Source organism: Colobus angolensis, unplaced genomic scaffold, assembly GCF_000951035.1.
Source record: "Colobus angolensis palliatus isolate OR3802 unplaced genomic scaffold, Cang.pa_1.0 Scaffold58, whole genome shotgun sequence".
NCBI classification, from domain to species: Eukaryota; Metazoa; Chordata; class Mammalia; order Primates; family Cercopithecidae; genus Colobus; species Colobus angolensis.
Window position 1 is genome coordinate 9,827,345 of NW_012119376.1, and position 16,444 is coordinate 9,843,788.

The window sequence follows — 16,444 nt, forward strand, 5'->3', positions numbered from 1 at the left end:
TGAAATAGCATTATTAGATTTGTAGTTCCATACATATGTTTAGGAATGCACAGAAAAAGATTTAGCCACCATTAACATAGTGGCCATCTATGGGTCTGGATTGCAAGTTGTTTTTACTTTGCATATATATATTTTTTAGATTATGTTTTCGCTGAGCATGTATTATATCTGTAAAAAAAGATTTAGGTATCCAAAAAACACAGACGAATGGAGTCTGTATCATTCTCAAGCAGTATTTTTCCTATAAAGGTCTCATTTTCGCAGCTGAGCTTTTAATAAGCACCAGTAAGTTTGAAGTGATAGCCTCTTATAAGTACCTAGAATACAATCTCTGTGGCAGGTTGCTTGCGAATCCATGAGCTTTAATGTCCAGACAGGATAGAGGAATGGAAGAAATCCTCTTTAGAAGCCTAATTATAACATATATCCAAAGAGAAAATCCTCAACTTCAGGAAGGTGATCCAAGACAAAGACCCAGAAATAGAGTCGTGAGTTTTTTAAACAATCCTTTGAAGTCTGCTCTGATACAAAAAACAATGAAAGCTTAAGAATTCTATGCCTAGTGTATTTGTACCTAGGTTATATTTGAGGTGATTAACACTTTGCCCTGGATTTGAAATAAATCTTAGTATTTGTGAATGAAAGATAAAGTAGTCAGAAAATGGACCCTCCCTAATTGAATGAGTTAACTTTAAGGTGAATGAAATGAGATAAAAATGTTTTTACTCCCTGTAAAGGTCAGTGTTTTTAAGTACTATACAAATGATTTTTAAAATTTGTAATAATATACCGTTAGAAAATACTAAATTTTAGGTAGCCTAGTCTTCTGTGAATTTATTTGCAGATTCTTGATTTCTTAAGCATGGATGAAATTAAGAATAATTCTGAGGTTCAAAACCAAGAATGTGGCTTTCGGAAAATTGCCTGGGCATTTCTTAAGGTATGTTTTTCACCATTTTAAACACTTTTAAAATAGTCTTCGAATGTAGTTGGCTACTTTCTCCCATGTCAGTTTGGTTTCATATAAGGAATTAGAATCTAAGGTAAGGTTGTAAGAATGAAGAGTTATTAATTCAAGCTCAGGTTATGCTCATTCAGATTCTTAAATATTTATAAGTTTTTGTGTGCCAGTTACAGTATGTGCCAGTTACACTATTTGGTTCTGAGGATGTAGCATTAAAAAAGACACAAACAACCATGCCATTTATTCAATTCAACAAATATTTATTAAGACTTTTCTATGTGCCAGCTACTGTTCTTGTCAGTGGACAAAGATGACAAATCTTTGAACTCCTGGACTTCATATTCCAGCAACATAAACATAAAACAGTTGACTTCACAATTTGTCATTTAATTATAAATTTTTATAAGTATCGTAAAGAGGTATGGGATGGATGATGGACTGTGTGTGGAGTCAGGGAAAGAATTCCTGAGGAAGAGACACACTGCCACCAGTGGGGAAGAGATGGTCCGCAGTAGAGGGTACAATATATGCAAAAACCCTGATATTTGAAGGAGCAGGGTTAATTCAGAAAATCATAAAAAGGCCACGAGGATTGGTGGACAGAGACTAAGGGTGCATGAAGAGGTTATTAAGGTCAATGGGATGTTAATTATGATGAGGTCTTCTCAGTCATTATAGCTAGAGGAAGCCATTATAGAATTTAAAGAGCAATGGGAAGCCACTATAGGATTTTAAACAAAACAATAAAATAATCTGATTTATGTTTTAGAAAGATATATACTCTGTTATGCAGAGAACAGATTCTAGAGGGAGCAAATGTGGATACTTGATAATCAGGAAATTCTTACAGTAGTCTAGGTAAAAAATGTCTGTGTACATTTGTCTTTGACTGGGTGTCTCTGACTAGGAGGTCTTTGACAAGGATGTTTCAGCAAAGATCAAAGACATAGATTGATGTTTTTTAAAAAGGATATTTTAATTTTGTATTATCTGTTATTCCTTCAGACATCAATTTAAATTATGAAAGTCTTGAGTAATTAGTCTATTTTGTACCATCTTATAAAAACATTTTCATTTGTGCGTCCATTCATTCAACACATGTGAGCTATAAAATGTGAGATAGTCTGCTAAATACAGTACATTCGTAGATAAATGAGACATTTTATATACCTGTCCTCCAATTTAATTTCTGTGCAGACCTGTCACCTACATTATTATGGGCTACAGAGCAGATGCTGTGAAAATCCGGTTGAAACATTTAATCTATATTGGGGTTTAGAGAGAGATTTTAGAAGTATTACAGTCAAAGGACTGAATAGCCGCCAGGTTGGCTGTGGTGAGTAAGTAATTGAGAGTGGCCTTAGGAATCACCTGGTCCAGTGTACTATCTGTGACCACCCTGATATAAATCTGTTATGCCTTTTTCCGTACCAGCTTTGATACTGATTTAGAGCAAAGAAAAAAGCCATTTAAAAAAAAAAGCAAAAAAGTTCACTTTCACATAGTAAACATTGCCATCTTGTGGTTTTATTAGAAACTGCATTTCTTTTATGCTAAGATTCATGCACACCTGCAGTATTTACTGTAAGTTGCACTTGGGAAACAGTAACATATTTCACAACATTTTTACCTCTAAATACTGTATGGATTTTTATTTATTTATTCATCTTATGCCATTGGCAAAAATGGCAGTCAAGAATTCTTATCCCATCCCCACCCCGCAGAAAGGGTAAGGTATTCTATGTGCTTCACGTCTTCTAATACTTCTGTCTTTTTCATTAGACTGTAAGCTTTTTAGAGTCACCAATGACTTCTTTTGGGTAAATATGTTGAGCATTTTTAGTCCTTATTTTACTACATCTTTTTGCATTTAATATATCACTCTCTTGAAACTCCATGCTATAATATCACCAGCTCCCAGCATATTAATGGCACATAGAAAGTGCTTGGTGAATATATATTGAGGGAATTAATCAATGATGATGGAAAGAGTGGCAAGGATAAAATTCATCTTCAAGAGAGTGGCATGACGGATGCAGTAGCTTACACCTGTAATCCCAGCATGCTGGGAGGCTGAGGTGAGCCAATCACTTGAGGTCAGGAGTTTGAGACCAGCCTGGCCAATATGGTAAAACCCTGTCTCTACTAAAAATACAAAAATTAGCCAGGTGTGGTGGTGTGCGCCTGTAATCCCAGCTACTCGGGAGGCTGAGGGGGGAGGATTGCTTGAACACAGGGAATGGAAGTTGTAGTGACCCGTGATTGTACCGCTGCACTCCAGCCTGGGTGACAGAGTGAGATTCCATCTCAAAAAAAAAAAAAAGAAAATGGCATGAAGACAATTAAAATTTAAATCTTTTATTGCCTGTCCTATTGGTTCCAGGGATGTCTTGGATAATTGTTAAGTTATTACAGTAGTTCAAATGAGACTTTATCCTAATTCTCAGCTATGCCTCAGATTCTCAGGTACTCTCAGTTCTTTTAGTACATATATGTGGCTATTCTTTTAAACTAAAAAGTGACAAAGCCTTATTTATTTGAGCTCTACATTATATAATTTATAACCATAATAGCAGGATCTTGGCTGAATCTTAGTTGTTTACTCATGCTAAGCAGCATATTAATGTAAACTAAATTGCCTGATTAAATTAAAACAATCTATGGAAAGTATGGTTTAGAAGCTGGGGAATATCTTTAAAATCACCAAGATGAGCTTTGGGGAGCTGTAGGAGAGTTAATGAAGGGAGTCTCGAGTGCTTATGATTTAATGACTGAACATATCTATTACTCAATTTGGAACTGTTCTTTACCCCTGTGTGTCATTTGACACTAATCACAATGTCACCTGCTCAGCTTATAACCTCCATTGTCTTTACATTCTTTCCTAAAGGGGTAGGGGAAAAGATGGGTTGTATTTTGCCATCTCTCTTGTTGATGCATCATTCCTGAACTCATCATTCCTGAACAACATTCTAAATTTTGCCTCTGCCACTAAAGCTTCTCCAACCAAATCACTAATGATTTCTATTTTCCAAATTTATTGAACGTTTTTAAGTTATTTTGTCACATCTATGCATTTTACATATCACACTCTTGAAACTCTGTTACCTTGATTTTCTTGACACCATCCTCTCCTGATTTTACTTATACCATTCTTTCAGTTTCCTTCATGGTCTTCTGCCTACCTCCTTAATATCAGTCCTGCTCATGGTTTCATCTTTAACCCAGTTTTTTTGGAACCACTTTTCTCACCTGTGCTTCAGATTTGTAAATTCAGTCCCCTACTGGACATTTCAACTTGGATGACTTATAGATATCTCAGATTCTCCCAAACTGAGTATCCTTGCTGCTCTCTCTGCTACTTCAGTTGGTGGTACCACCATCTGTCCACTCTCCTAGGTTTATGAACTTGGAGTTACACTGCTTTGGTAGCTACAAGTCATGTAGCAGTTTGAATTCAAATTAAATATAATTAAAAATTTAGTTTCACATTTGTACTAGCTATACTTCAAGTGCAGGGTAGCCACATGTGGATTCCGAATTGGTTAGAGTATTCCCATCATTATAGAAAGCTCTCTTGGACAGTGCTATCTTAGAGTCTTTCTTGATTCTATGTTTTTTTTACTTTCCAAGTTACATGAGTCTAGAGGCAACAGTTGTTAAATACGTTCCCTGCACTCAGTGCCTATTCTTCTGATTTAAGATACTTCCATGTTTTGTGTGAACTGTTGCAAAGGGTTCAAACTATCTTTCTGCTCCTAATTTGGAGAGGACATAAAGGTTAGACATTTCATTTCCTATGTTGAGTCATGGTCTAATGAAAGAGAACGTATTCTGACTTGGTAAGATTTTTATTTTTCTTATAAAAATCTCCATTTAAGGCCAGGCATGGTGGCTCATGCCTGTAATCCCAAAACTTTGGGAGGCCGAGGTGGGCAGATCACCTGAGGCCAGGAGTTCGTGACCAGCCTGGCCAACATGGCAAAACCTCTGACTGCTAAAAACACAAAAATCAGCCAGGTGTGGTAGCGTGCACCTGTAATCCCAGCTACTCAGGAGGCTGAGGCACAAGAATCACTTGAACCCAGGAGGTGGAGGTTGCAGTGAGCCGAGATTTTGCCGCTGCACTCCAGCCTGGATAACAGAATGAGATTCTGCCAAGAAAAAAAAAAAAAGACAAAGATCTCCATTTAGTTAGTTTAAACATAAGTTTTGTTTAATAGGATTTTAAAGATAGACCTTTGAAAGAAAGTACACTAAAATACTGAAAAAAGTAACGAATGGCTTAAATGAGTTTAATTATCTTGAAATGGTTTTAACTTTTTAAAAATTTAAAACATCATAAAATTTTAACCATTAAAAATACTGATATTAAACAAATGGAAAATTTGTGTCTTGTGTAAATATACAGTTTAACCTTATCATTATTTCAGACGACTGTATATCAATCACGTCCTTTGTTCAGTGTGAAATCTGGCACAGTAGTGTAAATGCTATACCAACAGTCTGAAATTGTTGTATACGTGAAAAGAGAGCTATCAGGAAAATATTTTAAAAGCCATTTGGGTTACCTTTTGTCAAAAATGATCTGGAACTGTGCTTAGCTAAGTATGTAGTGTTCTTTGCTTTGTAAAACTAAGAAATTGCAGCATGCCGTATTAATCTTTTAAAAATGTTTCTGACTTTATGCTGTTGCTTTGTTGGATATATTTATTTTCAGTGACGGTCACATTTTATATGAATTCTTGTTTTAAGCTTCTGGGAGCCAATGGAAATGCAAACATCAACTCAAAACTTCGTTTGCAGCTGTATTACCCACCTACTAAGCCCCGATCCCAATTAAATGTTGTTGAGGTGTTTGAATGGTGGTCAAAATGTCCAAGAAATCGTTACCCATCCACACTCTATGTAACTGTAAGAGGACTGAAGGTTCCAGACTGTGTAAGTTAATATAGTACATATAAGTGTATATCTTCTAGTGTTGAAATTAAATGGTGACATAACATGTTTTTCATTTCCAAAAAGATAAGACTGCTAATAATAATTTTAATAGATATCTGGGGTTATATATTAAGACTGTAATAGCTGATATTTAAAAGATGCTTAAATGAATTTTAAATGTGAAATACAGCTTTTAGTATTACGAAAAATGTTTTGTTATAATTTGATTTTCAGAAATTAAAGATAAAAGGTGGACGTAAAGCAGAAGTTGAAAAATATTTTCTGTAATGGGTGAGATAGTATTTTAGGCTTTTGCCCTGTAGTTTCAGTCAATTTTGCCTTTATAGTGTGAAAGTAGCTACATAGACATATGTAGGCCATAACTAAACAAATGGGTGTGATGTGTTTCAATAAAAGTTTATTTACAAAAGCAGGTAGCAGGCCAAATTTGGTGTGTGGACTGCAGTTTGCAGACTCCTGATTCCTGGGTACATTTTTCACAATATTATTCAAATAATCAGTATGTAATGTTTCTACTGCTGCTGTTTTCCATAGATTAATATTATAAATAATCTTAGCAAAGAATTGACCCTAAAATAAAAAAGTTTTGCTTTTGTCTTATTTCTTATAAGACATTAATTTTTCAGCTCATTTGCACATTCTGTAGCTGATATGTACTGTCACCACAGGACTGATTTGCATTGGTTTGGATGGAGTTAAATCTATTATTGAGAAATGATTTTTAAAACTTGAGATTTTTACGATACTAGTTTTGTGATTTTAAAGATACAGTATTATATCAGCGCCATGGCATAACTCATAAGTATTGGTAAAGAAGCAGAAACAAAAGGTAGAGTTATTAAAATCATTTCATGTTAATTTGTAGTCATATTTTTTCCTCAAAACCTTTTAAGACTTTTTGGTTATAGGACTGTAGTTTTAAGCAGCTTTTTTATTTTATTTAGAATAATGTACAAATAAAAGTAGAATTTTTTCTGGATTACATTTTGAAAATATTTTCATATTATTTGTTTCAGTATTTTTAAAACTATATGCTAGAAAAAAAAAAGGTGAACATGATATATAAATTTTCATATTTTAATGCATGTGTAGATAAAGCCATCTTACCGCTCTATGATGGCTCTTCAGGAGGAAAAAGGTAAACCAGTGCACTGTGAACATCACCATGAGTCAAGCCCAATAGACACAGAACCTGGATTAGAAGAGTCAAAGGAAGTAATAAAGTGGAAACGACTCCCTGGGCAGGTGAAGTGTTTGGTAATAGTGGATTTCTTTAGATGTTTACTTATTACCTTAAAAACTCCGATAACTCCTAGGATATCTAGCTTACTACTGAAAATCCTTGCTATTTATGATTTTGCCTTTCCATTAATTAATTTGACGAATAATAAGAGTGCCTAGCATGTGTATATAAGCACTATCTTACAGTCTTCGTTCGGGCACTTGGGCAATTGTAAATTGTATTAGCTTGGGCTGCTGTAACAAAATACCAAACACTGGGTGGCTTAAACAGCAGACATTTATTTCTCACAGTTCTGAAGGCTGGGAAGTTCAAGATCAAGATGCTAGCCAGCCTAGTTCCTGGTGAGGGTCCCTTTTTTGACTTGGAGTCAGCCTCCTCCTTGCTGTATTCTCACATGGTGGAGAGAGAGATCACCTTTCTTGCGTCTTTTCTTTAAGGGCACAAATCTGATTCATAAGCATCTCACTCTCAGGACCAAATTACCTCCCAGAGGCCCCCACATCTAAATACTATCACATAGGGGATTACAGCTTTAACATATGGTTTTTGAGAGGACATAGCCTTTAGCCTTTGTTCCATAGCAAAGATCAAGGTGCTGACTGGGTTGATTTCTTCTGAGGCTTCTCCTTGTCTTACAGTTGGCTGCCCTCTTGCTGCCTCCTCACATGATCTTTGTGCATGCACGCCCCTGTTGTCTTTCCCCCTGTTGGATTAGGACCCTTCCATAATTATTTCATTTTAACGTAATCACCTCTTTAAAGACCACATCTCCAAATACTGTTACATTCTGAGATGCTAGGGGTTAGAGCTTTAACATACTCATTTGGGTGACAAGGGGTAGGGGTGTGAGTGGCAGGAGAGAGGACACAATTCAGCCTATAACAGCAGTCAGATAACAGATTTTTAGCCTGGGCAATATAGCAAGACCCATTCTCTTAATGGCAGTCATTGATGTGTGAGTTGATGAGGGTCTAATGAATACGAGAGACAGAAAGTAAGAATGAGCATGATTTAGTGACTGACAAGGTAGTAAAGGAGGGGAAAGAGTCAAGGCTTTTGAGGACCTTTATTGGAGTGTCTGTTCTGGATAGGGCACAGTGTCAAACCCTGAGAATACGAAGAACATATTTGTGGCTTCAGTGTTTTCATTTTCAGCCTAGGTAACTGGGCACGTAGTTTTCCTTAACTACACTTCCTACTCTAGGAGCAGCAGCAAGTGGTTATAAAGCCTCATGACATTTCTTTTAGTTTTTGTTCCTTGTTACTCTCCTCTCCCTTTTCTTAATTATGTGGATGGAGGATGCAGAGAGAAAATGGGTAGCATGGAGTCTGGTACACGATTGACACTTAACAAATTCTTTTGAATTTTTCGCATTCCTAGTAGCTGGTTGTAATGCTGTCTTCCGAGGTACTGCTAGATCTTGGTACTATTTGTGAAAAACCTGGTACCTGTTTAGAAAGCATGCCCTTGAAGTAACAGTCTTTGAGTAGGTCCATTAAGCTAGGCTTGACCCTTTGAATAATCCTTCCTAGCCATGTAGAGCTAATAATGGTTACTCTTAGCAAGTAATAGCTACTCATAGGATGGCTGTGATGAATATATTGAAAGACATTTGTAATAAAGTACAACTTTCATGGCGTATAGTAAGAGCCCAGTGTACGTTTAATTCAACTTTTTGAATTATAAGAAACAGAAGAACTAAGGCTCACTGAAGGTTGGAAGAGATAGAATTAGGATAAATAAACGTAACTGATATTTTCTACAGTATATATTAATACCCAGAAAATTTGGGCTTCATCTGGTAGAAGAGAGTGAAAATATTAAAATTTTGAAGAAATTGTACTAATGAATGAGAGACCAATAAGGGCCAATTGATTACTTTGAAAATACATTTTGGAAGGCAGCCACAAAGGGTGATTATTTTAAGATATGCAAAGAGTGAATGAGCATTCATACATTCTGGCTTAAGCTAGGCCCCATAGGTACTTGTGGTCTTGAAAAAAGCTTGTGACTTTAACAAAAGTGGCTTATTAGTGCTGTCACTAGTAAGAATAAGGCTGTGACATACATTCTTTTAGTAGCTATATAGAAGCAATGTGGCAGCGATGGCTTTAGAGTATCAGATATTGAAATTTTTCTATTCATATTTAGGTGAATTAAGTACTAGTTAAACATGAAGAACAAATCCACTTGAAAAATTTCATAGGCACTCATTCTCTTTTTGCAAAGTAATTTACTATGATTTTTCAGTGTTCTGTATACTTGTTTTTCCCTTTCTCTGAGTCATAAAAGGACTTAAAAAAACTACAGTAATTGAAATTAAAAACTAGCCTTTGCATTTTAATGTTTTCTAATTTATATTTTTTAAATGTATTTTTCTTAGGCTTGCCGTATCCCAAACAAACATCTCTTCTCACTAAATGCAGGAGAACGAGGATGTTTTTGTCTTGATTTCTCCCACAATGGAAGAATATTAGCAGCAGCTTGTGCCAGCCGGGATGGATATCCAATTATTTGTGAGTAATAATCCTACCTGTTTAATCTGATTATAGTCTGCATGGAGGACGTTCTTTAGTTTTTTAAATTTGTGGAAATCTTAACTTGAGTAATCCCCTGTACTACTCAATTAAAGAGAACAGATTTCTTCAAGTAAAGAAAGTTCTTTTATAATAATTTTACACTTTTCTATACAATAACTGTTCAGAAGTAGAATGAGAATGATCAAATGAAAAATGGTAAATTTATTTTTAAAACATGCAGGGGGATTTTTGTAAACATTTTGTATTTTAAATATAGAAATTTGGAAACAAGGATTAATACATCTCATGGGGAACATGAGTCCAGTGTGGTTAGTTGATAGCAGTGATGACGTGAGTTACAAAAGCCCCCAAATTTGCTGTGTAGTGCAATACAAATAATTGACTCAAGAGTACCTAGATGAAAACTTCTCATTATGTTAGGGAAGTCAGCAGAGAGGCCAAGCAATTATTTCTGTAGCTTTAGAGACTTTTTAAAGTGAGCATTAACATATAGACTTGGAAGCATTATATACTCTCTCCTTTACTTCTGCCTCAATAGTAAGACCAGCTCTCCTCTGCAGAAGTAGCCAGCTCCTTGTGGGCACTAAACACTAGATCTTACTGAACTTTTCTCAGCTTAACACAGTTAGCTGTTACTTGGTTGATTCCTTTTTTTTTCATCAGGGACTCATAATTGACTTGGTGGGCATTTATTAAGTAGATATTGCTCCCCATGAAATAGTAATAAATTTTAAAAATAAAAAATCACTTGTGTCATTTGATTACCACTATGCTATTTTTAAAATTCATCAAAAGCCCATATGTAGAGGGAAAAAAGGTTCTTAGGAAATGCTAAGTTATTAATAGTAATTTATTTCTTTTGCATAGTGAAAGAATTATTTTATTCTGATTTTATGTTTTGAGAGCTTCTGTGATAAATATCTTATTTATGCTTAAATAAACCTTAAAATGCTATGTAGATTGAGATATTGCTTAAATATCAAAAATAGAGGAAGAAGAGGAATCTTTGTCTTTGGTTTTTGACTATTTGATTATGATGTGTCTACTTGAAATTCCTTTAACTTGTTGTATGTGCAGATCAATGTTTTTCACAAATTTGAGAAGTGTTCAGTCGTTCTTTCTTGAAATGTTCTGTTTGGCCCTTTTCTCTTTCTTCTTCTGGGAGTCCCATTATGCCTGTGTTGGAACTCTTGGTGGTGTCCCACAAGTCTCTGAAACTTTTCTGTTTTTCTTCATTCTTTTTCTGCTTTTTTCAGACAGGATAATCTCAGTTGACCTATTGTCATATTTAGTAATTCTTTCAGTTTGGATCTGCTGTTGAGCCCCTCTAGTGAATTATTTATTTCAGTTATTGTACTTTTCAACTGTAAAATTTCTAGGTAGTCTTTTTTTTTTTTTAATCGTATCTGTCTCTTTATTGATACTCTGTTTTTTGGTGAGAAATCCTTTTCCCACTTTAATTCTTTAGACCTCGTTTTCTTTAGATCTTTGAATATATTTATAACAGTAGATTAAAAGTCTTTGTTGAGAAAGCCCAGGGTCTGGGCTTCCTCAGTTTCTATGTAGACTACTTTTTTTCCCCTGTGTATGGGCCACTCTTTCCTGTTTTTTCCATTTCTCATAATTTTGTGTTGAAAACTGGATGTTTTAATAATACAGTGTGGCAGCTCTGGAAATCAGATCCCCCCGTTTCTCCCCTCACACCTACTCAGGATTTATTTTTGGAGTTAGCTTTGTGATTTTGGACTAATTCTGTAGTCTTTACTCTCTGTCATGTGTTGCCATTGATGTCTGTGCTCGGTTAAGTTAGTGGTCAGACAGCGATTTTTAAATACCTGAGTGGATAGGTCTACTGGTCTTTGCTGAGGGACTCTGTGTGTGTTGGGGTATACCTTCAGTGCTTCAATAGGCAATCTACAGCTCTGCCTTAGCTTTACTTTCTGTTTGTGCTGAGCCACTTCAGGTCAGCCCGAGTAAGAGGTAAAGACTCTTAGTTCTTTCTTGGTTGTGCATATTGCCTTCACATACATGCATGGGAATCCTCCTAGATACCCAGGAATATTTTGGAGCTTATCACTGTCCCCTATGGACATCTCATTCCCAGTTTTTTGTTTTGTTTTGTTTTTTTGTTTTTATTTTAAGTTCTTTGGTGAGCGTCTTCTTAGCTTCACTTAGTATCAATGCCTCAGGCAGCTGTGATGTTAAATGATGCCATGGGTGGTTGTGACATGCACCTTAAGGTTAGGGCTGTGCTCCCAGAGCATGCTGTGAGCCAGGTCAAATAAAGGCAGGCCTTGAGAGTGGATCTTTCCTGGAGGGCCAGACTGTCAAATAGTAAGAAGTCTTTGGGGATGGGGCTTTTAGGGAGCATCAGACTTGTTCTGCCCCATCCAGTGGCTGTTAATCTCCTGATTTTTATTGGTTTTTATGGCTCCTTTAAAGTTTGAGACAGGAATGAGAACATGGCAAGTTAAAACACCATAATAAAGCTCAATGTTCTTACCAAATTCAGCCATTTTTCTTAAATACTCTTCAAATTTTTGTAAGCTTTACTTAATTTTCAGAATTCTGAAAATGTTGATTTTTGACAGTTTTTGCCAGTGTTTTTGCTGCTTCTATGGGGAGGAGATTTTTTTAAGACTCTTATTTTGCTATTCCGCAAGTACAGTAGTCCCTCTTTTTCCGTAGGGAATATGTTCCAAGACCCTCAGTGGAAGCCTGAAACCTCAAGTAGTGCTGAACCCAATTGCCATCAGTAGAAGCACGTCTGCTCATGCTTTCCACCCACAGATTTTTATCTTTTCCATCTTAACAAAGTACTTACCATGCACTGAAGGCCATTACTTTTGTCATTTGAGGTGTGACAGCAAAACTAGCACAAACCTCTTTTTCGTTCTTCACAATTTCACAGATAGATTTTTACTATAGATCCTAGCAACTTCAACATACGATTTTTTTCTTTCCTTTTTAAATCAAGAACTTTCACCTTTTCACTCAAAGGAAGTACTTTATGGTTCCCCTTTGGCATATGCCAAGTGCCAACATTATTACTCTTGCACTTTGGGGCCATTAAGTAAAATAAGGGTTACTTGAACAAAAACACTGGGTGACAACCAGTCTGATAACTGAGACAGCTCCTAAGTTTCTGATAGACAGTTAGCATCCAGTGTAACATGGATACATTGGACACAGGATAATTCACATCCTGGACAGATGGAGCTAGATGGCACAAGATTTCATAGCACTACTCAGAATGATGTGCATTTTAAAACTTAGGAATTATTTGTTTCTGGAATTTTCCATTTAATATTTTCAGACCATGGTCGACTGCTGGTAACTGAAATCACAGAAAGTGAAACTGCACATAAGCGGGGACTGCTGTTATTTCTGAACTGCTAAGTATTTTAAAAGGCAATTGATTTTTACCACTAGATGGAAGCAGAGACTTGGAAACTTTGTTTTTCTGTATTATTATCTTAGATTTCATTTTATGTTTAAACATATAGTAAAGTGCCACAGTGCTTTTTGTGTCTGATTGAGTCATTGTTAATTCCCATACTATCCCTGATTACTATCCCTGTTCATTTTAGTATTAAAATTTACTTTTGACAATAGCACAATTTAAATTTCTCATTACTTCAAATAATTAAATTTTTGGTTGGCATTTAGTTGATTTTCAGGTAAAATAATAGTGAAAGCCCAAATTATAGAATATTTTAAGTGATTTGAAATGTCAATGTTACTATTCAACTGATAAATTTGTTGTTAAAGATTCTTAGGGGATTTCTTTAAAGAGATGAAAATAATTGATAATTGTAGCAAAATTATAACTCATAATTTTGCATGTGAATTTTTGTGTAAAGCAAATGAAAAACTATTCTTAAGTAAATTTTTAAATTTTCTTTATGCTGCACATGTCTTTGGTTATAATTTTGTTATAGACTGCTTATGTCTAAATAATATTAAATTATGTATTTGTATATTATTGGATTAAGGATTTCTGTCTGGAAACCTACTAATTTCTAAATATTTTCATTAGTATATGAAATTCCTTCTGGACGTTTCATGAGAGAATTGTGTGGCCACCTCAATATCATTTATGATCTTTCCTGGTCAAAAGATGATCGCTACATCCTTACTTCATCATCTGATGGCACTGCCAGGTTAGTATCCTTGAGAAGTACTTATGTGCGTACTATTTGCCATCAAGAAAAGCAAAGAGAATACAAGGTGATGTAACTACTCTTATGCTCCAGTCATATTTTACCTATGAAGGGACTGTCATAAATATGCATCATGCAGACTGATTCCATAAATTATAGTAACACTTTTTAAAGACATTTTTCTTAAATGTCTTTTATTTATGTAGTATATAATATTTCTAGTCCACACCATCTTTAAATGATCATTATGTAAACTGATTAATGCTTCAAGATGAGGTTAGGGGTTATTAAACACCTGAGATTTTTTCTAGAGCATAAGCTCTTGGTGGCAGGGATACTGTCTTCACTGTTGGCTGGATATGCAGAGGCTAGAATCCAGTGGTGCTCAGTACATCACAGTAGAGGAAATAAATATGTACCTTACATTTTAAGAGTTTTATAGATTGGTTAAACATTTGCATTTTTCAGAATGTCAATCTTAAAAATAATTTATCCCTTTTCAATTTAATAAGTATCACAAAAACATTTTAAAAGCGAACTTTTAAAGTTTCATTTATACTTTTTTAGTTGCTTGCTCTACCCTGTAACTAACATGTAAGCAGTTGAGATCCATGCTGAATTCATTGTCATTTACTTCTGCCTTCTCTCTTAACAGTTCGTTTTACTTTCGGTGTTTGGACCACTTCGTCTACTGATCTTGCCAACCTCCTTTTCTGTATAAAATGTCTAATCAAGATATTATCATTATTGGTTAGTTTTTATTTAAATGAAAAAGACGAGAATGAGTAACAATTGACTTCCTTCTTGGTCATGCTGGGAACATACTATTACTCCCTTTTGACAATATCCTCAAGAACCTATCTGATCTGTTCTTTTAGCACAGCCATTCTGTCTAATGCCAGGCCATACTAGAGAAAAATATTTAACTTTGCTGAGGGGTGACTTTGGATTTATATGTCTTAACATCACCTAAGCTGTCATCTCTGCTGAGGAATCCTTTTACTTTACTCAGCTTCCTTTTCTCATTCTTCTGGCAGCAGATCCAAACTTACCATGAACATTCTCTACAGTAAATCACAGTCTTCCCGTTTCATTAGATGACTATCTTCAGTTTAGATGAAATTTAGTCAGATATGAACTTCATATATTTCCCTCTGATTTCCCTCCTAATATCCATAGATATATCCATTTTTAATCTCTGTCCATCTCTTAACAAAGAGGCATGAGACTGACTTTTTAAAGGCTGTTTGACCTGTACTTTTAATCTCAGTCCCTGAAAATTTGTATTACATCTACTAGTCTGATGAATATCTTTCCCTCTATTGATTGTGTCCTCTCATCTTAGAAATAGGCTCAAATGGGCCGGGTGCAGTGGCTCATGCCTGTAATCCCAGCACTTTGGGAAGCCAAGGTGGGCAGATCACTGGAGGTCAGGAGTTCAAGATCAGCCTGGCCAGTGGAGGTTGCAGTGAGCCGAGATTGCGCCATTGCACTCCAGCCTGGACAACAGATTGAGACTCTGTCTCAAAAAAAAAGAAATATGCTCAAATGACCTTATCTTAAAAACATCATTTTTAGTTCTTCCTGCCTTCTAGACTAGCCCATTATTTTTCTCTTTCTACACCATCAGAAGCATTCTACACATACTGTCTTTACTTCAGCCCAGTTATTCTGGCTTTCTTTCCCACCATGCTACATAAACTTCTTTCTTCAAGAGGTTGGCAGTTTCTTGCTATTTTTAAATCCATTTGGCCAGTTTAACTCCTGCTATGCTTGCCTTCACTGTAGTAATTGATTATTGACCAGTCTTGAAATATTTTGAATTCATGGTTTTCGTTGACAATCTCTTCTCTTCTCTTTTTATTACTCTGACCAGTTCTATCCATTCTCTTTCTCTGTTTCATTTTCCTCTGCCGATTGTCTGTCTGTTTTATCCCCAGGATCCTTTACTTGATCATCTCCTGGTTTTATATGCTTATCCTAGTTTCTCTTACCTTCCCCAGCTTTGACTCTCACTGATATGCTAATGACTTCTAGCGCACACCTTTTTTTATGAATTTGACTTCCTATTACACATTTCCATTTAAATGGCCCATTGCCACCTCAAATCCAAAACCTAACTTACTGACCTCTTTAAATTTTGTTTTCCTCCTTTAATTCTCTTACATGTATTTTAATGGCATCCTTATCCACCATCTCCCAAGCTGAAAACTCAGAGTAGTGTTCATCCCTTCTTTCTTTGCCATCACTTCTTTCACATCTAACTAGCACTAAAGTCTGCCAATTCTCCCTCCTAAAAGGCTCACAATTTTGTCACATCCTCTCTATCGCGTTTGCTTTAATTCAAGCCCTATTTTGCTATTGACCTCAGTGTTCATTCTCTAAGTCCTCTGTCTCTGCTGTGCTAAAATTATCTTTCCGTAACTATCTTTCATAATGCCTTAATTTTTTAAAAGACTTTACCCATTGTCCCTTGAAAAATTTTCCAGTTCCTTAGCATGGCCTAACAGGCATGTTCCTCATTGACCCAACATTCTTTTCTCATGCCCTTCCCTGTACCCTTTGCTTCAC

At 35.6% G+C, this 16,444-nt stretch overlaps 1 protein-coding gene across 5 annotated transcripts in view; it reads left to right on the forward strand.

The window, feature by feature from the left end:
- AHI1 (Abelson helper integration site 1) overlaps nucleotides 1-16,444 on the forward strand; it is a 227,075-nt gene that overhangs the window by 43,635 nt on the left and 166,996 nt on the right. For all 5 annotated transcript variants that reach the window (XM_011962111.1, XM_011962110.1, XM_011962109.1 and 2 more), the window contains 5 exons: nucleotides 845-940; nucleotides 5,720-5,905; nucleotides 7,019-7,171; nucleotides 9,554-9,686; nucleotides 13,750-13,873. In XM_011962111.1, the coding sequence (XP_011817501.1) occupies nucleotides 845-940; nucleotides 5,720-5,905; nucleotides 7,019-7,171; nucleotides 9,554-9,686; nucleotides 13,750-13,873 (692 nt within the window). The remainder of the gene's footprint in view (nucleotides 1-844; nucleotides 941-5,719; nucleotides 5,906-7,018; nucleotides 7,172-9,553; nucleotides 9,687-13,749; nucleotides 13,874-16,444) is intronic.